The following is a 26,339-nucleotide window of genomic DNA, read 5'->3' as shown; positions in this document are numbered from 1 at the left end:
TGAGTCATAAAGTGACTTCTGCTAGGAGAAAATAAAACATCTCAAGTGGCTGTTGAATGGTGCAAGTGGAAATTTGGTTGTGTGATTTTAGTTCTTGTATGGGTTAGTAAAAGGTCACTTTACTCTGTGGCTGTATGACACATTAACTTCCAATTGTATGTTCTGATCCAGCCACCGCTGTCTCAGTAACTCGGTAAAGCACACATCTGTATTTAGTGTAGGATTCTTGCTTTGTCATTCATTGTCCACCCCCACCCCCATTAACTCTCTATTAAAGGAGTCACAGAGTGCTTTACACATTGTTGTAGTAAGTCATTGGGGCTATTGGCATGTCTCTTCATGTGCCTGTACTGCTGATCACTCAAACTCCTCAACAATTAGGGTGGGCCTGAGTTTATTGCTTGAGTTCAAAGGTGTCTGCGTTGAAGGAGGGATTAAAGGATTTTACCTCTTTACCTTTGGACTGATCATTAAGCGTTTTTTTCACCAAGTGTTAAAGTAATTCCACGTTCACAGCGTTGAGGCACTGTGACAATACATGTACAAATTATGGAGAATGGGATTTGAAAATAATTCGATGTAGATGAACCATGGGTTCATGGCTGCCAGGCTACTGCCTAGAAGGCAAAAAAAGGTCCACTTTCATCAGTGGTCAAACAATCATGTCCAAACAAAGTACGCAGTGATTGGACACTTTGTTTGAAAGGTCCACACACTATCTTATTACCAAGATAGAGCAGTGCACTTCATGATAGGACACTGAGCTATTACCCCTCATTGACTCACCCCCACAAACTCTCCCAATCTTTCCAGTATTGGTTTATCCCACTCTAAACCCCTTCTGCCCCTCCCCTGAAACAGCGCCTCGATAAAATCCATTCCCAAATTCCCATCAAGAGGAGCGCACGACCAAGACAGCGCGCAACAACAGATGATGAGGGCACGCTCTTTTGAGTTGATAAAGGACAGTGTGTTTTACTCTTAATAGGGGAAGTGTGTATGTAGGAAGCGCATCCAAAGTATTATCCTGACTTTCGACTATAGCCGCGCGTAAAAATGGGAAAAATTGTGACAAGCGCCCTGGTGACGATAACAATCCTCCAGTCATGGGGTTACTGCGTGTCGGCCACGCAAGTCGCCTTCTCCAACTTCTCGGTGGACAACGAGGTGCGCTCCAGCTTCATCCAGCGGCGGCTGCGGAGCCAAGAGCGCAGGGAGATGCAGCGGGAGATCCTCTCCATCCTGGGGCTGCCGCATCGTCCGCGGCCGCACGTCCACACCAAATACAACGCTGCCCCGATGTTCATGCTGGACCTCTATAACACCATCTCTACAGACGCAGAGCTGCCAGGATACTCCTACTACAAGCCCGTTTTACCGACCCAGGTCTCCCCCATGGTGACCCCACAGGACAGCCGCTTCCTATATGACGCAGACACGGTGATGAGTTTTGTCAATCTCGGTAAGTTTACAATCTGACTTTAAATGGACAGTGTCTTGTTTTTAATTCGAACATAACATTCTATATTTGTGTTCATATGTTTTAAAGTCTGCTTTACTAAACGTTACTAGAGAGACTTTGTCTACTATGATAATGTTTCATGAACATGTTTCTTAATTTTTTAATTATAAGCTTATAAGCCTATGGAAGTATTCTTTGCAAAATGTCCAAATCAATGACGACTTATTATGTTGTCCAGGGGTTCAAGTTTCATCCCTGTTATCTGATTGAATCCAAGATTTAAAATGCTTTCCATTTTGTTGTGAGATATTCTGCCACCAGAGAGTGCATTAGTTGAGGAAGTGTGTTTCTGACATTGTGGCTTTTAGGTCACTTTCTTTACTTGAGATCAGGCATTATGCATTCCGAGCTGTAAATGTTATGACAACATGCCTGTATCCGATTTCACCAAAATCCCTTCAAAGCTTTGGTGGGGGGGCTTTAGCATAGCTTTGTTTCGCATGACCAGGAATTGGACGGGCATTTCTGAACCTCTAGGGAGTGAGAGTCAAGATAGATCAAGATACTAACTGCATCACATGTTATTGCTGTAGTAATCCCTGATAGTGCAGGTGCTTATGTGGTGTGCACTGCATTCCTGTATTCCTGTGTGTGTGTGTTTGTTTGGAGGGCGCAAATCACACGGGTCACAGGCTCACGCAGACATTATTGAATTTATTAAAGGCAAATCCTTCCTTTGTTCCCCTTGGAGATCCTACAGCGGCTCTGATATCACTATGGCGAGGCAGCAGACGGCATGGTGCCTGTGGCTCTTATCCGGATGTGGTTACACCCAAAACCAACCTGTGTCTCCTTTATGCCCCCCTTTGACCTCAGGAGGAGGGTTATAGGTCAACCTGAACAGATGAAGTTTTCTTTTATCTGAGATACAGCTCCAAGAAACCTTTAACCCATTCTGTCTGTTTGTATGCCATTGAGATTGAACTGAAGCCTTTAGACTGAAGAGCCATTTAGACTTATTTTTCTGCACATAAATGTGTAGTTAATACAAAACATTTGGAGGCTTTAAAAAAACACAACAATTTGTGTCCTCAGTCATGAACTTTTAACTGACGGTCTTTAGCTAATGAGATCTGGAAACATTGTTTCTGAAAACTCATAGCAGACTTCTGTGGTTCCACATCTGAGGGGGTTGATTATAAAGAGGAAGGAGGAAAGAACGGACACAATGAGTGTGCATTATTTCTCTCTCCAGCCCACCACGGCCTCCTCCTGTGCTGATGATTGGCAGAGTTTTTAGCTGGGGCTCTCACAAAGTGCTGCAGTGACTCTATCTTGGTGGTCCCTGGATGATCGCTTCAAGACTGAACTGGATTATGGTATTTCCCTTCCAAAGACCACAACTTCCAGTGTGAGGGAGAGCTGCTGTAGAGCTGCCCAGCCCCTTCTCCCAGTGCACCCAGGTACATCCTGCAGGTGGACAATGCATAGAATAATACTTTAGACAATTCTCATCTTCTCAGTATGAAATGAATTATGGAAGAAGGAAAGGATTAAGGAAAGTTAAAGTGAAAGGTACAACCCCTCTTTTTTATTTGTTAAACTGTATTTAAGGGCTTGTGTAGTCATATTAAAGAGTCTATGCACGCACACAGTATATTGCATCACTGCACACATGTTGATACACATACATGGCTGCATGTGTTTACTTCTGTTAGAATGCCAAACCACAGGTCATACTTCAGAAACACCAGCAGGAAGCATTCGTCTCATTGTCATGCAACATTACACAAGGCAGCTGCTATTGCACTGCACATTTGTGGTCCCTCTTTGTACATTTATTTATAAAGAAATACATCAAATGTAGTGCAGAAGACTGACTTAACACTGAATCTTATCAGTTGTTGCAGTTCTGCTCGCTGCTCTCGTGCTCGTCGTATCGACCGTGTTCAGTATGGGCTTTTTTTTTTTTTTTTTGCATTGACCTCAACACAGCTGCAGTGCATGGGAAAAGGCCTGATGACCAGAAATGTCACTGGCTTTAATGAAAATAGAAAGGGTACAAAATGCTCTACTAACAGCTGGAGGAATGGCCGTGTCGCTGGAGAACAGAAGGTGTATTGTGTTTTTGAGAGCAAGCGAGAAGAAATGTGTTTGTCCTGTTAAGCTGATCTGTAAGAAGCCTAAGGAGATCATACTAAGAATTTCTTTTACCCCACCAGAAAATCGCATTAACCGTCTCATTATTTATACATCGTGTGCAGAATAATTCCTCTCTGACGAGACTCTTCAAGCCCACGTCTGTCTTTTTAAACCTTGTTCAGAAATACTTACAGTAGATTTGGTTTGTCGTCAATCAGCATACATGCTGCTACATTCTGTAGGATAGAAATGTATGCATACGTGAAATATTTGTTCAGCAAAGGGCTTTTTGGTGGTTTTAATAATCTGGAAGGAAACAGCTTAAGAAATGTTGTCAAACTTGTCAGCGCATGCAGACATTCATGGATTTGAAAGGGCGAAAAATGTTCACTTGAGTAAAAGGTTTACAACTAACTTCAAGCTGTTTAAAATTAAAGCCTGAGCTTTACTGAGAATGACTAAATAATGTCTGAAGTGTATTATTATCCACAAAGGTTATATTTTAGTCATTTTTGGAGTTTTATTTTTATGCAGACGTGGTGATACATCTTTAAACCACCCATGCTGATGGGTAAAAAAAAAACATTTACTATAAATTTGCCACAGGTCAATGATAGCTTCGTGGCTGTGTGGCCCCGCAGTGTCAGGAGTAATCTGAAGTGTTGAAATGCCTCCCAGAGGGAAGTTTGCATATCTGAGGCCTGATCTCTGCAGCTAATGGTCCCTAACATAAACACACCAAGTCCTTACAAGCAATTATTGCTTTCATAAAAACACCCCTCGTTCCCTTTCCAGCATTTAATTGCGGTCAAACAAATGACTAGCAGGGCTCAGAATGCACTGCTCTTAACGATCAACGTGTGTGTTTCTGTGTCGTTAGAATTGTTTTTAGAAGACTTTGAGTCAGTGTGTGTGTGTGTGTGCGTGCGTGTGTGCTCTTTTGTGAAAAAAAAAGTTTCTGTTTCTAGTGTTGAGGTGCTGTGTGTTTGGTTGTCAGTGGACTGAAACAATAGTGGACCATCAGGCTGACGTCATGATGATGTCATGGTGTACGCCAGTGGGCAGGATGTGTTTAAGGTGACTAATCGCTGCTCCGCTCTGCACACCTTCACCAGAGACCTCCGCTGCTCTTTCCAAGGACAAACACATTGGCTAACGCTGTAAAAACACGACACTGGAAAAGCTTCAGGAAGCTTTCGGGGTCTTTCTGACCACCGTTCCTCTGGAAAGTCTGAGAGTTGGAGAGCTTCAGCTGGCTCAGGGCGGGTCGGAAACCCCACAGTGCCATCAGCGACTGCTGCTTTACTTTATCCTCTACCCTCACATACACAGCGATACATGGCAAAATGATCAGGGGTGGGTGGTACAGACTCTGGTAGCTAAGTCACACATGCATTTGTGTGTCTTTCTATACTTTATGTGAGTGTGTTTGTAAAAGCACACTGGCAGCTGCGGTTTTCCGGGCAGTGCTTTAACGGGCCTTTTCTTGTGGTCAGCACATGTGTGCAATTTAAACAGGGAGCCATACTGAGCCCCGAGTGTGTTATTTCCCCCCCCCACATATATTGGCACGTATGGCAGACTTTAGTGATGTTTAGATCAATCGCTTCACAGCAGGATTTTCCCTATTTCTGACCCAGTGCTTCCGAGATGTGGGCAGAGTGACACACATCAGAGCAACGTTTGATTTTGCAACAGTTTTGACAGATATGCAACCACCGACTGGCTCACCATACTAACAGTGGTTTGCCTTTCCCTCAGATGTACAAACTTTCCCATGCAGAAGTATTATTTCACTGTGTGTGTGTGTGTGTGTGTGTCAGCTGATGCGGACAACAATAAATCACTTCTTAGAATGGTATCATTATCTGGTGGATTATAAATGGAGCATTTTGATGAAGCACATCAATCAAATGTTGATCAATCACCTCTATTGCTTTCTTTCTTTTTTTCTTTCCGATAGTCGATCAGGATCTGGATCTTTCGCACCAGCAACACAGAAGACAATTTCGGTTCGACCTTTCTCGTATTCCTGAGGGCCAAGTTGTCACAGCAGCAGAGTTCAGGATTTATAAAGATTTCATCCAGGAACGTAATGAGAACGAGACATTCAGAGTCAGTGTGTACCAGGTCCTGCAGGAGCCTCCAAACAGGTACGGATGCTTTCTTTACAACATTTCACAGGAATTACTGCTGCTTACCCTCGATTTGCTTTATCCTTTGTCATATGTAGCTTGATCTCCTCAGTAGTGTTTCGCATTCGTTAAAGTACATCTTTGACTGAAGTATAAGTAGTAAAACCGCAGTGTAGAAATACTCTGTCACAAGTAAAAGTCCTGCATTTAAAACCTTACTCAAGTAAAAGTATACTAGTATTGGCATAATATTTTGGTAACTTAAAGTACCAAAAGTAAAGACCAGGGTAATTTATTTATTGATTCTATTTTGTAGTGTTTATCTGAATCAGCAAAATAATTTAATTTTTTTAATTTTTAATTTAATTTTAATTTTTAATTAATTTTAATTTTAATTTTAATTTTAATTTTAATTTTAATTTTAATTTTAATTTTAATTTTAATTTTAATTTTAATTTTAATTTTAATTTTAATTTTAAATAACTGGTAACTGCAGCTGTCAGATAAATGTAGTGAGTAAAAATTACACTATTTGCCTCTGAGATGTAGTGAAGTAGAAGTATGAAGTAAACAGAAATACGCAAGTAAAGTACAAGTACCCCAAATTTACTTTCCACCACTAGATGTAGGATCGCTTCACTCAAATTACTTATATAGTATTTCCTCACTTACCTCTAGTCGTCCCTGTTTGTCAGGGTGTTGAGATATCTGTCTGATTTCTGCCACCACAATAGAAAAAAGGTGAACGTAATTACATTTGTGGCACTCTCAGTATAGGAAAGTAACATTTAAACAGTTCTACAGCTACACTAGCATTACTACGAGCTAAATGTCAGCTAATGTCAGCAACATTCTCACAATGTCATGGCTAACAGACGTTTAGAACGTAGAATGTTTACCATGTTCACCTTCTTAGCTAGGCATGTTAGCATGATGACATTCACTATTTAGCACTTGTCTTTGCAGGTATTTGGTCGTAAACCAAAATATTGGACAGATAAAAAAAACTGACGTGATAATTGCAGTAGAGAAAAAGTTGTTGCAATCCATTTAAGGGGGAAATCTATAATTATTTTATGGCAATCCAATCCAACCGTTGAGATATTTCAGTCTGAACCCAAGTGTCTATTGCTATCCCTAGAGCCACGCCGCTAGCATAGCTAAAAATGTGACTTTTCACAAACAGTGTCCTTGTTACCGGATAATTGTCAACAGTTTACATAGTGACTATTTCTACAGTAGAAACCGTTCCGAAGACATGCTGCTGGTGAATATTTTAAATGTAATTTTTCAGTACTGTGAGCACCACCAATGTAATTCAATTATCCTCTGTTGTATTGGAGCAAATCAAAACCCAGATATAAAGCCAAACCCGCATGTTTTTTTAATTTTTATTTGGGTGAACTGACCCTTTAAAGCATTTTTCAAATGAAGTCATCAAAGCTTGTTTCACTGGTACACATGATTATCCTCTTATGCTAGTGACATGGCATGAATAGTGTGGTTGAGTTCAGACAAACACCTCGTGCTACTGTGTGTTTTCCTGTTCTGGCTGGTTGTTAGGCTGCTGTATGTGCACTCAGCTGTCTGCTTTGGCCGTGTCTCTCTGCATTTCCCCACAGGTTATTTCTGCTGATGTTAGTGTCAGCACCGAAGCTGTTTACACAGACATTAGTGTCAATTACAGAAACACAATTATTCTCTCCAGAGCGAGTTTACTCTCACGCAGTCAGAACGGGACAGTCCCCAGGAGACATGCATTTATAACACGCAGCTCCAACCGCAAATAATACTCTCCACCCTCAAGACATCCACTCTCATCATTCCTCCATGTTTCTGTCTGTCTGACTGTCTGTAGCTCTGTTGTGTCGTTCAGCCTGCCACCCTCTGTACTCTCACACTGTTTTCAAACCACTTCTGAAATTGGATAACAACACGACAAATTATCCGACTCTAGAATACCTTGACCCCACACATTTCATTCTTTCTCACAAATCAAAGCTATAGGAATCATGTGCTGGCGGCAGTAGATTTAAAGTCCTTCACCGGTGACAGCGGGGCTGACGGCGGTGTTAAAGGCAACACCATTGTCATTCACAGACACACAAAGACCAATCCACACAGACGAGCAGCCGGCAGGACTACAGGCAGACGTCTGCCTGAGGGTCTGAAACTCAGTCTGCAAACACAGCCATTGTCTGTGAAATCTGCCCTTAAGACGGCACGTATCAGTATAGGAGATTTCTTCTGGGATGTGAAGAAAGTGCTGCTTTGATAATGGCTGGTGGTTGTGGGTGGATAGATGATTCACATTATGCTTTATGAAGGAGACTCACCCTGGAACTTTAGTTCGCTATAGACATCGTTTTGAGGCTGAAACGACAAGACAAATCTTCTTTAATCTTGCACTCAAAATATTTTTAATTCGTTGTTTTAATTTAACATTTGAAGAATTTTGGCTGATTCAATTCACGACGAAAAATGTCCAGTCACAAATATAATGGATACCTTTACATTTTGTTGTTGTGTTGGCTCTGTGCTTCAGCACATATTTGATTTAAATTGAAACAATGACTATTAGGTTTAATAGATGTCTCTCAGCTTTAGTTTGAAGTTGTTTAAATCCACATCTGATAAACACGGTTGGAATGCCCCCATTTTTATCTAATTGACCAGTTTTAGGTGACACAGTGTCATTGGACAATGTAAACTTAATCAAAGTTATCATGTTTTATATTTGGTTCATTCGCAGCCTACAGACATTAACTACGTAGCCTCATTAATAATTTCTTTGTCAGCAAAACACATTCTCAGTTGGACTGACGTCAGGTGTCTGACTTGGCTTAACAACAACATTCCACTTTTTGGCCATAAACCTCTTGGCTGTCTTTATACATTATTTTCCTGCTGCATTGTCCTAGAATTAGGGGAATATAGAGAAAGAGGGTAACAATTCCTACACTGTTCCCAGAGTATGGAGGTAAACACCTTCAAATACAAGGCTGAAAATTACCACTTTAACCTCAAAGTGGTTGTTTCATTTTAAACCCAATGTGCTGGTGTACTTTTGCCAAAGCAACATAAAACAAGTTGTCCAAGTACTTTCTAACAATTACGGGACCACACATGTAGTTTGGCTTTTTCTAGCTTATTAAAAACAAATTTTGATGCAACTTTCATGACAGCCAACGATTTCCCGATGCATACCATACACTTTTAGACAGCCGTTGCTTTCAGTTCATTTCAGGAATGAAAATGAATTTGCAGAAACGTAAAAAGAAACGATGGGTAACAAATCACAGCAGCCATTTTGTCAAACCAAGCAAAATTTAGAATATTTACATCTGCAGCCGAACATACTCCATTACTCCAATACTCCATTGAAAACCTGGGTTTTGGCACTCAATGCTTTCAACCTTGAAATGCCTTGAATTAAATTACATACTCTCCTCTCCTCAGTGAAGTGCAGCTCTTGCTGCTGGAACAGCGAGAAGTGTGGGCTGCAGAGGAGGGCTGGCTGGTCTTTGACCTGACCGACACCAGTAACCTCTGGCTGGTCAACCCTAAGCAGAACCTCGGCCTGCACCTGGTCCTGGAGGACAGCCACGGTCAATCACCGCCATACATTAACTCACATGGGGAACAGCAACAATTGCACAATTACAGTCTTTGTCTGGAGTGATGATTTAATGCTTTCTAATCCTGTGGGGAAAAGGACCACCACATATTCAGTAATTGTCTGTAGGGGCTTCTTACAGGGTGCAAGTTGGTCGTTTTGTGGTCATATTAGGATGAACAAATAATTGTTTAGTAGAGACTTAGATGTGCGTTATTGTCATCTTCAGTGGTTGGTTGACTCTCTTAATAGTTTTGTTCACCCGGTCTCCCATTATAGGTCAGAGAAGGAACCCCAGACTGGTGGGGCTGGTGACGGGCAGTGGACCTCAGGACAAGCAGCCCTTCATGGTTGCCTTCTTCAAAGCCAACGAGGTGCGTTTCCGCAGCATCCGCTCTGCCCACGGCCACAAGGGGCGCCAGTCCAACCGCTCCAAACCCCAGAGGACTGTTCAAGATGCACTAAAGGCAGTGGAGGCTGCAACAGGTGCCCGAACCCTTCAAATCTCACTAATCATGGTTTAAGTGACTCTGATAAACTGGCCATTAATACTTTTTGTACTTGGATACTTGTGTGTACTCATACTTGCATGTTTTCCATCTCAGATAACCTTGGAATCTCCAAAGAGGGATGTAAAAAGCATGAGCTGTATGTCAGCTTCAGAGATTTGGGATGGCAGGTATAATTACAATTTTAATCTAATTTTTATAGAAAATTTCACCTTATTACATGTCCTAAAGTGACAATTAACTAGCATTTACCGGTGGTTTTACTCTGAGCAGGACTGGATCATAGCACCAGAGGGCTATGCAGCGTACTACTGCGAGGGAGAATGCGCCTTCCCTCTCAACTCCTACATGAATGCCACCAATCACGCTATTGTGCAAACTCTGGTAAGTCCCAGTCAGCCCCAATGATGACAGGCACTTTCACTACAACCTCCACTTCCTGTGAGGATTAATTTATGCTTCTTCTGCCCACAGGTGCACTTCATCAACCCGGACACGGTGCCCAAGCCCTGCTGTGCCCCCACGCAGCTCCACGGCATCTCAGTGCTCTACTTTGACGACAGCTCCAACGTCATTCTCAAGAAGTATCGCAACATGGTGGTCAGAGCATGTGGCTGCCACTGACCTCTCGAAACCCCCCCCTGCCATGAGTTCTGCAATTTTAGAGGGGGACGCTGAGGCGAAAGTGAAGGAACCAGAGACAAGAGATGATTGACTGGCTGGTCACCAGGGAGCTCCCGCCACAGAACGAGCTTTAAATAATCTGGCGTTCTGTTTTTTATGAGCAGCAGCTGAGCCTCCGATGCAGTATTAACCACTACCACAAACCAAATAGAACTATTGGTAACAGAGAAAGGTTGAACAAAGGCGTTTCTTTTGCTTTCTCTCGAGTTCGACTAGAAAAAGTGCACTGGAAGGCCACCAAGCAATGTGGAGTTACTTCAGAGACTCAAAGAAAACATTCAGCGCTGGAAACATGAAATTAAAAGGTTACGATTATCCTTAATGTGCAACTCATATCTCTCTGTATTTGAATTCAGGCACTGACCATAAAGCGTCAGAATATAAAGTACTGCCTGGGTGGAAATGTGCATATAGTAACGGATTCCACAGCTCATACAACTTTAAATCACCATCTTCCTGTTGAATTGGAACAGCAGGGTGAACTTGTGTCTGTTGAGGAAAAAATAAAAACTTCAGCTGTTCCTGAACTGGTTGTTCAGCAGGCCACTTGGACCAGGTCAGGTGTATAACATCTGGCAGCTCGCGTGTGTGCTGCTGATGCAGAGGAGCGCAGTGAAGAACGGCAGGCGAGACCGTTCGTAACAGTGTGAGACTGGACCTAGTTTCCTGGTGCAGACAGACATCACCGGGCCTGTGACATCTGCAAGATGTCAGCGATTCATCTTCAATGGAAGGACATCAGGGTGTGCACCTTCGCCCCGACTGCAGCTGCTTTCTCATGACAAAAGGGAAGCTGTAATTGTATTCAGTCAGGTTAAAGTTAATAAAAGGAAACTGTAAAACAAGAAGCAGGTGTGTGTTTTTACCTCATCTGGCCTCAATGATGTTCCCTGCAGCATCACTCAACACACCTCTGGCTTGTAAATTTATGTTTTGTACGTGTTCATGGGTTCTTGACATTTGTGTGAAAATGATGCAGAAACTTTACAAATATTTATTAAACGGTGAGAAAACTGTTTCACAAGGTACAGACACCATCTGTATGTACAGCACCCTGTCTGCCCTAATTGGGACATCACAGTTGAGCCCACATGGTTTGCATTTCAACTTTGCACAATTTAATCGTTTGCCAAAATAAGTGCTATGTACACTCAGAAGAAAATCACATTGCAGTGCTGACATACGACATTGACACAGCTATATACTGTAACAACCAGGCAAATAAAGGCATTCACACTGACATTCACTGAGAAGCTGAGCGCTTCCAACGCAGCATATTACAACACAGCCCACGCCGTTAAAAACAGATCATACGTATCTGTCACCTTAAATAGAAAATAGAGGTAGAAGCGTAAAACGTAATCCTAGTGATGCAATCAAAGTGGTGTTGATTGTCAATGTGAAAGCTCACTCTCAAACAGGAATTAAGGAAATGCAATAATTCGGAATGAAAACATCATTAATGATTATAAAGAAGTCTTACGTAATCTTTAGGCAGAAAAGATAAAACTTTAGACGATATGTTGAGCAGTGAAAGACCTGAGGGAGTATTCGTCTTTGCTTTTCAAGGAACGTGGGCTGATTTAGTCAGAAGTGCTTGAGATGAGACGAACGCTTTGAACACGCTGTAGAACCCAAACAATATTGTTTGAACCTAGAAGACCTTTTTCAAATTCACTGCCACTGAAACAGCTTCCCAAAATAAATAAATCACATAGCGTCACATGAGACGTTGCAGAAATTGTAATGTTTAACTCAACTTATATTGTCAGTGTTTGATCCCTGACTTACCCTGACAAATTAGCAAATATAGGTTTACCCTCTGGGGGAATCCTGAGAGTTTATCTTATCTTTCCTCTTTAGCTTTTACTCCTTCGGTACAATTGAAAAAACGACAGTCAAGCACAGAAATATGATTCGGGAGGTAGAAAGATAGCAAATACAGGCTGAGTATAGCGGAGCTTAAAAGAGATCGACACGCTTCGGTGTCCTTGAAGCATCAGCCCTCCTCACTACATGCAGTTAGTCCCTGGACCTCTCAACTCAGGGGCAGAATAGTGTCTCCTGCGGACCACGTCTGCCTCCGTCTTCTTCTGCCCCCCTGCTGGCAGCACTGGCCCTGGGGGGTCCCGGGGTGGTGATGCCTTTAGGGACTCACACCCTCCCTCTGACTTAACGGTTGAGGTTTTTGGCTCCAGGGTGGCTGACGGTGGAGGCTGGGAGGCTGAGACAGGGGTGAGAGCCAGGCAGATGTCTCCCACACTGAGCTGGCGGCAATGCAGGCCACAGAGACGGGCAGTCCTCTGAGGGCTGCAGGAGGACCAGCCAGCCCCTCGCACAAAGAACGGGTACTCCACATAGACGTCCACCAGCTCCTGGAGGAGGATGTTAGATACGTACAGGAAGATGAGACACAGAAATGCAGCTTACACACTTGTTCACTAGGGGGTGCTACTGTTTGGAGAATCTTTTTTTTTATTTTTTATGTAGGCTACTTATCTGAAGCAGTCAATGGATTCAATAGAGACCATTGATGAATGCATGTACTGTCAGTTTGGTGATAAGCTATTTTCATAGTTCACACTGATGCCCCTGAGATATAACTGAGTGGTTAATATAATTTCACCACATGCCAAACACAAAGTTAGGCCAAGGTCCTGCAGTAATGATTAAATGTTAATATCTATTTTGGTAATTATATTTAAAAACTAAAGCCAGATGAGTCACATTTCTGTTATTATTTGTGTGATATAATAATAGAACTTGTCAAATGTTATGTCTTATGACAGAAGTTTTTGTTTGTAGAAAAAATGAAAGAATCCTTAGACTTAGAATGTCAGAAATCTACACATAGTGGGTTTGAAAGTATAAGGCTTATTCTAGATATTTTCTTTACCGTCAGCAAAACCCTAAACTGACGTGCCAGATGTTTTTTTTACACAATACTTCAGAGAAACCTCTTCCATACACTGTGTGGGAAAGACAATTTTTTCCAAAGGCTGCTCTATTTCCTGAAACGTTCCTGAAACAGAAGTTAGTGGTGCAGTTGGGGACTATTTTTAACTGCGTATTATTACAAATGGTGTGCTGGTATTTGATGCTACCAGGACAGTGTATGCTCATTGTCACTTAGTTTGGCTAATTTATGCATCTTACTATTTTTTGGACGATGGAGCTCTATGGCGCAGAGGACTGAGAGACATCAAGTTTTGGCTCAATAGACAATACTATTTTTATTTTAAAATCTTTCCATTGTATTTACTCAGAATATTGAATATCACCAGCCTTGCCCTTTAACATGTAATAGTATGATCCGAATGCAACATTGGGTAGATTCATTTAAATAATGCATGTTAAGTGCCTGTTGTGATTAGTTCATAATACAAACGGATTTTCCTTCACCTGGGACTGCTGGTCGTGGAGCAGGATGAGGAGGCGCGAGATGGAGGAGGAGGAGGCTGAAGGGGTGATGCTCTGCACCGTGCAGCAGCTCAGGCGCAGGTCTGGACAGGCCAACGATCCCAGCAGGAAGTCCTCCGTCTGCAGGTGCTCCACCCTCCTCAGCCGGCCGTCTCTGAGCTCGATCAGAGAGCCTGCCCCGAAGTGAGGGAGCAGCCAGGGAAAAAGGTTAGGAGAGGAAGAGGAGGAAGAAGCCTGCTCAGAAGATGGGAGAGCAGACGATGTCAAGGCGTCCTCCTTCATGGAGGTGTATTTCTTGCTTGAGCTATGGTCAGGGGAAACTCGTATGAGGGAATGTCCAGAAGCGGGATGTTTGACAACAGATTTGTGCAACACATCATATTGCAGTGTGAGGTCCTCGTGTGGAGAGTGAGGTAGGCATGTGCGCAGTGACGGAGGACTTGCTTTTTCAACCCTGGGAAAATGCTCAACTTTTCTGTCTCTTCTCCTCACATATGGTCCTTTGTTCCTTCCATTGCTCTGCCTCTCGGTGTCTAAACTCTTGTCCCTTAATGTCTTGAGCTGCTCCCAGCTGTACCCTCCCCGCACCCTTTGGAAACCCTCAGTGACAAGGGAGACGGGGCTGAATCTGGAGGGGATGTGCGGATGGCCCAGGTGGAGTGCAGGTGTACCAGACAAGTGGCTGTGGTGCTGATAGTGGTGAGGAAAGGCCCATCCAGGGTGCACGGGGTTGAATTGTCTCCACTCTGCCCAGCCACGGTGATCCCTGAATGCAGAGAGGTCGTGAGGTTTGGACCTGGTGGATGGGTGAGTCTGCATCCAGGGCTGGTACAGTGCAGGAACCCGTCTCGGTACGGGCTGGAAAGGGCCAGTGTGCTTTGTCTTAATCTCACTGTGGCTCTTGTAAGGGTAGGGCGCCTTGAATGTCGCAGCATCACACTGCTGCTGCGATGGTGAGCTCGGCCTTTGGTCCCTCTTTTTGAGCGGGAGTTTGTCCCTGTCTGGGACTAGAGCTGGGTTCGGTGTGAAGCTCATTGGCTCACGCTGCCTGTCACTCACACTGGCACTGCATGTCCTCCTGCAAAGGCCTGAGGAGGTGTTGTGATCGGACTGCAGTCTCTTGGCAGGCGTTGCGGATATATAGGTCCAAGGTCGTCACGATCTGAAAAGTCGAAGAAGCATATATCAGTGCACTTAATATCCTCGCGAACAAGGTGTCAAGCTGTAGAAAAACATCAGGTTCTCTATTCAGACTCTCCGTTTCTGTCACTTTATCTCTCTTTTTAAAAAATCTTGATAAAAGACAGATTTTTCACCCTCTCCTCTGAATGCACCCACCTGGTGAACTCATTGCCTGTCAATATACCCTATAGACACCAACAAAACTATGGCTCCAAAGTACTGTACTGCACAGTGTGGTTGTAAAGGAACGAGCGTATGGAGAGCAATGCAAAGTACAAGGTTGGCGGAGTAAAGTTCGATTTTATCACACTGTTAATATCATTTAATTAAGTTTTCATGGCGACATATTCCCCTGGAAACAATGGAAGTGTTTGTGTTCAGGGAATAAATAGGTGCAGGATGTTAAACTCTGTATCTTTCTCATTGGGACTGAAGTGATCGCCCACACCTCAAGCTATCGAGAGCCCATCATCCTCCTTACATGTATACGCACAATAGTGAGTCAGTTCACAGTTTCTCACCTATTCAAAAACAAGTAAAGAGCAGTGTAGGACTTTTACAGCCCGTCAATGCAAAGCTCATCTCAATGCCCTGCATTATGTAATCATCATAGCCGAGCACCACCGCTGAATGGACCTCTTTCACTCTGCCCGACAGGCATGTCTCTGATATGAGCTCTTTCTTTATTACGTGTGTGTGTGTGTGTGTGTGTGGGATCAGACAACAACCTCACACTGACATTCCTGTGCGAGTGCTCAGCAGTATACACACACCTTAGATAAGTATTTGTCAGCTAAATGCATGCGGTGAAAATGTAAATTCATTCCAAGAGCCTCCAGGTGTGGGCTGCTTACCCACAATGACCGACACACACAGGTACGATCAGATCGTGACCCAAAACGGGCCAACGCTGCAACGCTGTGCGTCGTGAATCACCTTATGAGGTGATCAGCTCACCACAGGTCGCTAATCTACGGAAATGAAATATTTACACAGCGGCGTTCAGTGCCATCATGAGAATGATAATCTGCCCGAGGACGGGATTATTTGCATACAGTGACTTAGTCAGCTTGATGTTTCTATCTATGGAGCTGTAGCGCAATACAACCAAATATAACCTCCAGAGACCGCAAAGAGTTCCATCAACACGCACTCAGAGCGAAACCAATCCATGGATCACGACTGGCTCTCTTGGTGGACTTAAAGACAAGAACATGCCACATAAATCAAGATAAACATGGTGTTCAGAGAAGCTTGGAGACTTACTTACACGTTCCTCCATCCATCCATCCCTTCGTCCATGCGTCTCCCTGTGCCACTCATCTTCGCAGTGCGTGTCCATCCATGTTCACAGACTCTCCCCACACACACACACACACAAACACACACCTGTCTGGCTCATGTCCTCCTCCCAGGCTGCAGGTGGAAAGACAAAACAGCAGAATGATCAAGCAACCAGACAAGCTCAACAGACTGTCTATCAGACACGCTCTCCTCCCTTTCTCTTGTCCTGCTCTCTCTCTCTCTCTCCCTCTCCCCTCCTACTCGCCTTTACATTTTACACTCCCACTCTACTCAGTCAGTCAGTCTTGTTAACCTTTCTCAGACAGATTTGATGTCTCTCCCTCTCTTACTTCTACTTCTACTTCTCTCTCTCTCTCTCTCTCTCTCTCATCTGAACTTGCCCACCCCGTGTTTGCCGCTGAGTAGCACTCTCAGCCTCTCTTCCATTTGTAATCACACTCCTCTTCCTCTCTCCATATTCACACGCTCTCTCCTTCGCTCCACAGCTCTCTGCTGTTGGGTGTATAATTAGAACATGAGACTGCTGTGCAACTCCTCATCTGATGGTAGGCGTACGACTGCCTGATGGCTTTGGCGCTTTGCCTGGAAGAGTGAGGGCGGGAAACCTTGCTTTAGACTAAAGAGTGGACACACGCATGAGCAAAAAAAAAAAGAGGGAACAGACATCCTGCTATCACATCTGCAATGTGATAGAAAATAGCCCTCACTTGTTGTGGATTCTTTCTGATGTTCTTTCTCACCTCAGTATGAAGACGAATAATGTTTCATCCTCAATGAGCGCGACACCTAACCCTGTGAATGCTTTGAAAATGGCAAGTAGGCTAATCGTATTTGAGCAAAGAGTTCAATAGTCAGCATTAAGCATGAAGGTCTTTCATGGTTGTTCAGACAACATGAACCGCCCCCCCCCCCCCCCTTGCTTTCTATATATTTTTCCTGACTTGCTTTCTTGCTCTCCCCATTTCATCTCACTTTAAAACACAAGAAAGAGGACTTGGCTTTTGCTTCATGGCTGCCTCTGCAGCACGGCAGCCCAGTTCTCAGCTATTGATTTTGCACGGCCTCAGCAGGTGAACCCCCAGTCATGAGAAAGCCCACGCATAATCTAGTTTGAGGTGGAGAGGATTTCTCACTTTGAGTCACATCATGCTTCCTCTGCCCACTCCCTCTCTCTCTCTCTCGCTCTCTGTATCTTTTATCCTCGGATGCACACACACACACACACACACACACACACACACACACACACACACACACACACACACACACACACACACACACACACACACACACACACACACACACACACACACACACACACACACACACACACACACACACACTTAGGCTAAACCATCATAACCACTGACATTTACATGGATGTTTTATGGATAGAAATCGCCAGTCACTCCCACCACTTCCCAACTGCTACATTTCAGCCCGTATTTGAAGTTTCACTTTTCAGCGTGGCACCGACGCAGAGTGTGAGTTCCGGTAGTGAAAGTTTCGGTGCCTATGCACGCAAGCATATAAAGGTTTGTTATTAATTTGTTGCCTTATGTGAAGATCTGTGTGCCATGGTTATTGTAAAATATTCTGTTGATCAAAGTGGATGATCAACAAGTCATGTCCCTTTGTGCCGATTCTTACACACAGACTCTTGCAATGACTCACAACAGCATCTTCTCCGGCCTGTAACTGAGGCACGGCATCCTTTCAAAGGCTCTCTTGAATGCCGGTGCAGTGTTTTGAGGAAAAGGGCAATGATGTAATGATGCTCTGTGAAACCTCTGCATGCAAACATTGTGTAATCAGCAATGCAACGAGGAAGAACTGGAAGTGTCATTTGTTGTCCACTAGATGGTGTCTCAGACACACAGTCTATCTGTAATCTACTTCTACTCACTGTTTGGAAATTATGTCTTAAATCAATTATTCAGCAGCCAAAACTTGTTTTTAGTATGTTATTGATTTATTAGAGAGTCCGTGACAGTAAATGAGGGGAATGACATGCAACAAAGGTCCGGAGCCGGACTCTTGCTGGGGACACACACCTAAAACCTCTAGGCCACCAGAGGTTTTACTGCCAAAAGTAACAGCCATGAGAAATGTGAATTTGGGCTGCAACTAACAATTAATCTGCTGGTTATTTGGACTGTTGATTGAGAACAACAAGACATCTACAGATACCACCTTTAGGAGTCATTTTCACAGACCAAAGGTATATTATTTATATTAATATAAAACAGAGAAACGCTGCAAATGCTGCTGGATCAAGCTGTAACCAGAGAATGTTTGGCATTTTTGGTTAATTGTTTTTAAATTAAAACCAAGGACTCTAATGCTTACATGTCAACTAAGCAGGTGCAGATTAATTTACTCAATTTACTAATTAATTAACAATTAATATTTTAGCTCTAATGTGAAATAAATAGATCTTTCTTCAAATGTTTTCTGTAGGATCTTCATCTAAAAAGACACTAAACAATTCTACTATTGTGTAAAAATGTTGCTTTTAATGTTTGGATGTACGATCTATTTTGAGATTTTTTTTCAAAAGTATAGTGCGCACATTGTATCCAAACTTAACTAATATTAATCCCTCATTCAGATCATATTATTCTGGAAGGATCAAAATGTTCTTTGTGAAGAGGAAACAAAAGCATTTGAATTGTTCAAGGGGCGTCAGTTCCAATTATTATTAAACCAGTTAGGCAAAGAAATACAATAATGAAAGGCATATTTGTTGTCTGCTCATGTAACATTTGTTGACATCACTTGACCCAGAAGTTGACCAAGAAGAGTGAGCTTTTAAATCCGTAACAAATAAGGGAGAACGGGACAAGAGACAGAAGGAGAGGAAGGGAGAGGGAGGGAGGGGGTGCAGGAAGACAAAAATAACAAAGGCATGTGCCTGTCTCTCCTTGGTATTTTCCACTCCGTTACATAAAATCCCCCCTTCCCGTTTTATCAATCCTTTCCTCCGACTCCCTCTCGGCTCCTCCCTCCTCCCTGTCATTGGTCAGCTGGTCGGCTCCACAAAGCCACAAACTTGTTCTCGCCTCATCCAAGTGGCTCAGAGTCCACTGAGTCAAAGAGGGGAAGCTGGGAGGGAGAACAGCGAGCATCAGTCACCTTGGAGCAGTCCGAGTGAGCAGAGGGCGTGGGAGATGATCGGCAGCCTCTCTCTGCTGAACTCTCACCGATCATCTCTGATTGATTATCTCCCTTCTCTGCAACTCTCCAGCAACATGAGCTCCTCGTCAGCCGACCCTCACAGCAAACGCCTGCCCCGTGAGTCATCTTCAAAACTTCTAAACATTTAGTCAGAAACTCATCTTTTAGTTCAGGTGGATATTTTGAGATGTAGCCACAAGTTTGCTCCATTAACACAGTTTTGATGTGCAGATGTAGAGCGGGGCATTGGGGAGGAGGAAAGGATTCTCCATATTTGGTTGTCAGAAGTACAGCACACACACACACACACAGATTGAGGCAAAGAAACAGAAACTCAAGCTACAATGAAAACCTTTCCAACTGTTCCATTTCGTGTATTACCTTTTAACGTGTCAGAAATTCTGTGTCTATAATACATCAAACGGTGTCAAATTAATGTCAAGGAGAGCTGGAGTTTTCTTTATTTATGATAGACACCAAATGTATTAACTGCTCCACGAGGCATACGCTGTGTGTGTGTGTGTGTGTGTGTGTGTGTGTGTGTGTGTGTGTTTCAGATAGAATGTAGAAACCGGTGTGACATCTCAGTCAGTGTGTTAAATAGCTGCTGTTGTGTTGATGTTGCCTGAAGTGAATTGTCCAATAGCTGCACCAGCCGAATGTTGAATCATCACCCTGAGTAATATACCAGTAATACCAAGTGAATAGGTCACTCTCTTTGCACAGGAACAGGGATGCATTCCCACACAGACCCACACACACGCACACACACACACACACACACTGAGGCAGCCTTGGATTAGGGCCGCCGCAGGGCTCCAGACAAACATCTCTTATTTCTAATGGGATTGTGCCTGCAGATCTCAGCATAGTCGACTGACTGCAGCTTGTTCCACAGACACACCAACACAGATGGAGCACACAAGAACTGAAACTGAATTAGTCCCAGTGAGATCAGTTTGTGATTTCACGAGGCTAAAATAAAGGATCAGGGCTGCGACTCCAGAGAAAGACGTCTCCCATCTGCTGCTCTGCCCAGAGCCTCTGTGCCTCTACAGTCCGCTCTGTCGCCTTTTGATTATTGTGGGACTGTGCCAGAGAGCGGCACATCGGTGTGCTGAGAAGTGAAGGACCGGCCAGCTGCTTAGAGCCCGTTACAGACGGCAGGGTGTCGGGTGGAGAAGGAATTGTTCCTATTCTCCATGTATTCTTAGCGCAGTCCCCTTTGACTTGACCCCAGATAGGAATAAGGAGTAAATTATGTTTATTAAGCAAATTAGTGAGTTAAAAATCCATAACATGTACCGTCAGTATCTTTAATGGATCACTCTCTGAGGGATCAATACAGTATGTTTATCTGCTGTGCTGCTCTACTCATTGGAGCTTAATGAGCTAGAGGGGACACAAATGGGACCAAATTAAACCACTTCTTGCTGTACCTCCTTTACCTTACAACCAACAAATAAAAAGTTGAAGAAAACATTACTTCCCAAACAAAAAGTTACTGCATACAATGTGGACAAGGCTTTGAAACAACATTCAGAGCTTCATGTTGGAAAATAAAAAATGAAAGACAATAAAGAGTGAAACATATTAATGGCTGATGTCTTGCCTTGTTAAAGCAATTGGCCATGATTACAATTGCAAATTTCCAGCAATTAGGTTGCAGTTGTTGAAACCGAAGACGCGTAAATACTTAATACTAATGCTTACCAACGTGTGAAAAGCACACATGTGGAAAATACACAGATTATTCTATTATAAACAATGCCGTGTGGCATATCACACGTGGCTAAATATACTCTGTGTGTGTTTGTGTATGATTATATTAAACCGCCGTGGGTAGATGGGCTACTAAGGTTCCCATCAATCCAACGGTCTAAGCTGTGCAGCCCTGGGGACATAGACCAGCTCCTCTCATTAGTTCTCTAACAAATCCATCTACTCACTGTTCAGCTGAATCCTCCGTTTGGTCAGTTAATGATTCGGAGTCTGTTCACCGAGGTGTTGGCATTGCTGGGAAGAGGAAACATGTTTTTGTGATTGTGATAACATGAAGGAATAACCAGTCAGCGCTACAATAAATCATGATAAAACAGTGTTAAGTCTTTTGTAACCAGCAGCATCTGCGGACCAATCCGCCTCAGCCTCAGCAAACATCTGAGATATGTCTGAGACTCTGTGTTGAGTCTAAGCAAACATTCCTACAGTTCTGCCAGCTGAAGTGAAAATAGCTTTAAACCGACCTCACAAAGAGAGGCAGCTGATCCAGGGACAGGAATGTGTAGGAGCCCTAACCTTAAGCCTTACAGAGAGGATGTACTCGGCTAACCTTCACTAGATAATTCAATGTTGGAGTGTAATTACAGTCATCAGTGTCACCAATTAACACCGTTTTCTTTATCATAAGGCTTCTATGATGATTAATCGTCCAGGTAGAGTTTTTTTTTTAAAATTACGCTTGTTTAGCATTAATTATCTTGACCATACAGCGCTTTGAACATTATTAACAGGTTGGCTTGATTGAGTACATGTTGATGTTATTCTACTGTTTATTAATCGTTAGTCTGGACAAGAGGATTTGTTAAAGTGTTTTGTCAGCTGGTGAAGCCTACTGTGTTGATCAGAATTCATGACGGTCTGCTTGTGGACTTATGGAGGACAGTGGGACAGGACACTGACCTACAAACAGTCCTATTGTCAGCGGGGAAGGAAGGAGAGGGTTAACACTGATGTCATTGTTGTCCTGACGGACTGGGCTGATGGGGCTGGACACTGCTTTGACCCAGCGAAAACAGACAGATCTAATATGCAAATGACAACACGCACATGCACGCATTAAGTATATCAGACCAGACAGACACACAAGCACACATCAACTCCCATACATAATTTACGGCGCTTGAAACTGGAGCCCAGTAAGTGGCAGGTTTTTGGAAAGGAAATAGGGATTTTTTTTTTTGGGAACCAAAAACAAAAGTGTGAGACAGAGCAAGTGCATCGTCTCCAAAGATCGTCCATTTTACGAGCGTGGCCAGTTGTCTGTTCCACTTTAGTTCAAAGCATCATGTGCTCCGCGGAATGAGGAGAAGACACAAGCAAAGCAATGTGAAAGAGTCACTAGAAAATAGAAAAGTGTAATATGGGAGGAGTAACTTTACCCTTTCGGATGTGCTGAGCAGGATGTGGTAATGTTAGTGATAAATTAACACATTGCATTCATACATCTCTGCTCTTGCTGTTAGAGCCGGATAAATCTTCTACCTGTAGCCAAACAGGCGCTGTACTATTCCTCACTGAGACACCATTAATTACTGTAACAGCTCTAGCAGAGCAGAGACAGATCCACTAATGATCAATGTAGACTGTTGGCAGCCTGCTGTTAGGGTGAATGTTGTGCCGGAAGGTAAACGGAAGAGACTCTCAGTAAAAAACAACAAGACATCCTCTTTAACTAATGAGCCGGTGCAGAATTCATTCTCTCCATCCTCTACATCTCTACAACCCACACTCTTGACTCACTTTGGCTAACCTCTATCCCGTCATTCCCTGGATGTTTTAAAGACATCCTCTTCGTTTTTAGCCTTTCTGCAAGTGTTCCTGTCCTCCTTGACCTTTCCTCCCTCACTCATGTTGCTGCCTTTCTGTGTTTACAGCCACTCACTCTCTATTTCTGTCTTGTCGCAGTTGAGAACCCATCTATGTGAAATAAAATTGCTCCTCTGACGAAGAGTGCCTATAGGTGGAAAGGGCAGAGAGCCCGTTCGTAGTGGCCTCAGCCCAAACCAGTGTTACCACATCTGTCCCAGTGTTTAGGAGTCAGCAGGTGGTCATGCCTCAACATACAATCACAAAGTGTGTTTGAGAGAGACACACAGGGAGAAGAAGAGCTACACTATTACTTCAGCATGGAAGACAAAAAAATGACTTTTTCATCAATAAATATAAACAAATTTTAAAAATCCAGAAAAATCCAGAAAATGCTTCCTCATATGTTTGATTTTAACATATTCATTTTAGAATTTATTGATGTATTTATTTATGGATGATGTCATGGATGTCAGACATGGAAACACGTGGAAGTATGCAACACCGCCACCACCACCACAGCCATTTAAACAGGGATGACCTCATCCTTTTGTACAAAGAAAGCCACTTCTTAGAAAAAGCCTTGGGTTGGATGAATAGACTCAGGCTGAGAGTCTGGAAGAACTGCTCCATAATCAAAGCTGAGGAGGTTGTGATGTTTCCCACTGGGATTTCTATTCAACTAGTGTTTACTCAGGGTTCATAGCCGGAGCTGCTCCTTCAACCAACAAGTGTAAAAACAACTGGATCGTCTGGAGAGGCAGTTTTCTCTGCTCCGTTCTGCCCTGACCTTCTCTTTACCCGTCACAAGGGAGCCAGCCAGTGAGCTCACATTTTCTTTCTGCATAGTGCTGGGCTAATGGCAGCCTGTTAGCGACACCGAGCCCTCCTGCCATTCCTTCACTAAGCCTTCAGATCAATGTGTTGCCTCGGCTGTATGTGCAGCACTTTTAAAGCGGCGTTTCAGGGTCCCATCCTTGAAAATGTGACAGTGGAATGAAGCACATGATGCTTGAATAAATTGATACAGAAAGTGACCTGATTCTCAGCCTTTGTGCGTTGTTTTCGTGTAGAATATCGATGCACAGTCAAGCTGAAGACAGATGAGCATTGGCAATCATGTGGGGATGATGCATTATATCCGCCGCGTCTGCTGAGAAGCGAGGAATTTAACGAGTTTTCACGCGAATTTGATTAAAGCAAAAAGGAGGAATTTAACAAACATCTCATTGAAGGATGTAACTCGACTAAAGACATTACAGGCTGAGTTTAGGTGAATTCAACCGTGGCTAAATTCAAAGCGATTTCCTGTAAATGGCATCATGACGAAGGAGCGCAGGCCAGTCCCGTTCCCTCACATCTGAGCCTTTGTCCGGCTCTGAATGGGCTCTTTCTCTCTCTGCCTCCTGAGCGGCGGATCTGGGTTTGTCTTTATGTGGGGAGGCAGAGTGGCACACAAACACGTCAGGTCCGCTCTGTCTGTCTCTATCTTTCTGTCTGATCCAGTCATTCTGCATGTCCAACTGGGTCTGAACCCATGACCTTTTCTTTCTCCAGTCCCTGAAGACTCAGGGGAAGGAAGGAGGGGGGCGACAGAGAGGAAGGAGCAGGAGACAGAGAGAGACAGACAGAGAGACAGAGAGACAGGCAGACAGAAAGAAAGAAAGTTTAACAGGAAGGAGGATAGACAGAGAGACAAATAAATACAGAAAAAAAGACAAAAAGAAATACAGAGACAAAAACATGAAGAGAGACAGAGGACAAAAAGACAAACACGAACAAAGACACAAAGAGAGTTTGACAGAAAATGACAGAAAGATGCAAGGAAAGACAGAAGACAGAGAGAGAGAGAGAAAGACCATAACCAGAAGTTGTTCTGCGCCGCCATATTGACGGCCGTCCCAAAGCTCTTATTTCTGCTCTGAGGAGCGAGGAGGGATCTCTGAGGAGCCATGAGCGAGGATGCACGAGGGGTACATCCCAAGTCTCTTAATTGCATCCCCTGAACTTCCGGTTCAAGCGAGGAGCGAGGAAATGACAAATGAGAGACTTGGGATGTACCCAAAGACAGACAGAAAGACAGAAAGAATGAGAGATAACAAGATATAAAACAAGAAAGATGAAGAAAGAAAAATAAATAAAGGCAAAAAGAACCCATACAGAAAGAAAGAAAGAAATAACCTCTTGAGCAGCCACAGGCCCTTCAGACATCTTGCAGTATAAGACGAAAGACTTTGGGCTGCAGCGGACTGTACATCTCATCAGCAGTGGACGTTTTTCCCGTGTGAGTGGTTGTGCTAATCAGAGGTCACCAGGGTTGTCCGCGGCCAGGGAAGCCGTATCGATCAAGGTGATTAAATGAGAAAAGAACTGGATAGGGAAGCAAAATCAATGTGAGGATATGCATCTGTAGCTAACCTTCAGCTCACCACAGGCCTCAGCCTTTAAGTGGAAACGATCAATGCTGAGATCAATCAGTGTTTAACTGAGCGTGAAGAAAAACTGAAGGATAAGCAATTTGTGTAAACCTGTAGCTTTTAATGAAAAGCATAATTTTTGTTCACAAACATTCTATTGAAGTCCTGTCCGCCCTTCTTTTGAAAAGTAAAGAGAGGGTAGGCTTTCATCTCGTACAAATCCAGTGTTTTGTCAGACGCGATGTCCTTGGCTGGTCACATTAAACAAGGAGCTCTTTTCATTTAGACGCACGCGTCAAACAGGCAGCTCCTGATTGTGAATGACATCTTGCTTTGTCAGCGCTGCTCCCTTCGCTTCCGAAAGACTCCGTAGACAATATAGTGTTTCTGATTGTGCAACAGTGCAACAAAAGGGACGCATCACACACACACACACTCGCACAACCTCCGACATCTATATTAAGACACAGAAATGCTGCAAAAACAAAATGCCCATAATGACGACTGGCACAAGATAAACAACTTGTAATCATTCACCTGCCATCTCACTGTTCTTATGGAAGATTGCAGCTTCTAAAGAGCAGTTGTACCATGTGACTGGCGGCACTGACGGACTCCTTCATTGCATAATTGTAATCACTAACGTCGCCTCCTACACAGACTTTCTGTGTCTGCTTGTTAAAGAGCAGTGATGGAAATTAC

At 43.4% G+C, this 26,339-nt stretch overlaps 1 protein-coding gene across 1 annotated transcript; it reads left to right on the top strand.

Annotated features, from left to right (window-relative positions):
* Positions 1 to 969: 969 nt before the first annotated feature.
* LOC142954915 (bone morphogenetic protein 7-like) lies at positions 970 to 11,392 on the top strand. Its single transcript, XM_076096271.1, has 7 exons — positions 970 to 1,462; positions 5,568 to 5,757; positions 9,199 to 9,347; positions 9,635 to 9,841; positions 9,961 to 10,034; positions 10,138 to 10,248; positions 10,339 to 11,392. Exons 1-7 carry the CDS (start codon positions 1,057 to 1,059, stop codon positions 10,486 to 10,488), a joined length of 1,287 nt encoding a protein of 428 aa, XP_075952386.1. The 5' UTR covers positions 970 to 1,056; the 3' UTR covers positions 10,489 to 11,392.
* Positions 11,393 to 26,339: the final 14,947 nt, after the last annotated feature.

This window comes from Anarhichas minor, unplaced genomic scaffold, assembly GCF_050575085.1.
Source record: "Anarhichas minor isolate MPS153535 unplaced genomic scaffold, ASM5057508v1 ptg000021l, whole genome shotgun sequence".
Taxonomy (NCBI): domain Eukaryota; kingdom Metazoa; phylum Chordata; class Actinopteri; order Perciformes; family Anarhichadidae; genus Anarhichas; species Anarhichas minor.
The sequence above is the reverse complement of the archived record's forward strand: the minus strand, read 5'-3'. Positions and strand labels throughout refer to the sequence as shown.

Coding starts and splice junctions, on each gene's coding strand:
- LOC142954915 (XM_076096271.1), top strand. CDS start 1,057: ATGGGAAAAATTGTGACAAGCGCCCTGGTGACGATAACAATCCTCCAG. Junction 5,758..9,198: donor CTGCAGGAGCCTCCAAACAG/GTACGGATGCTT, acceptor TCCTCTCCTCAG/TGAAGTGCAGCTCTTGCTGC. Junction 9,348..9,634: donor GGTCCTGGAGGACAGCCACG/GTCAATCACCGC, acceptor CTCCCATTATAG/GTCAGAGAAGGAACCCCAGA.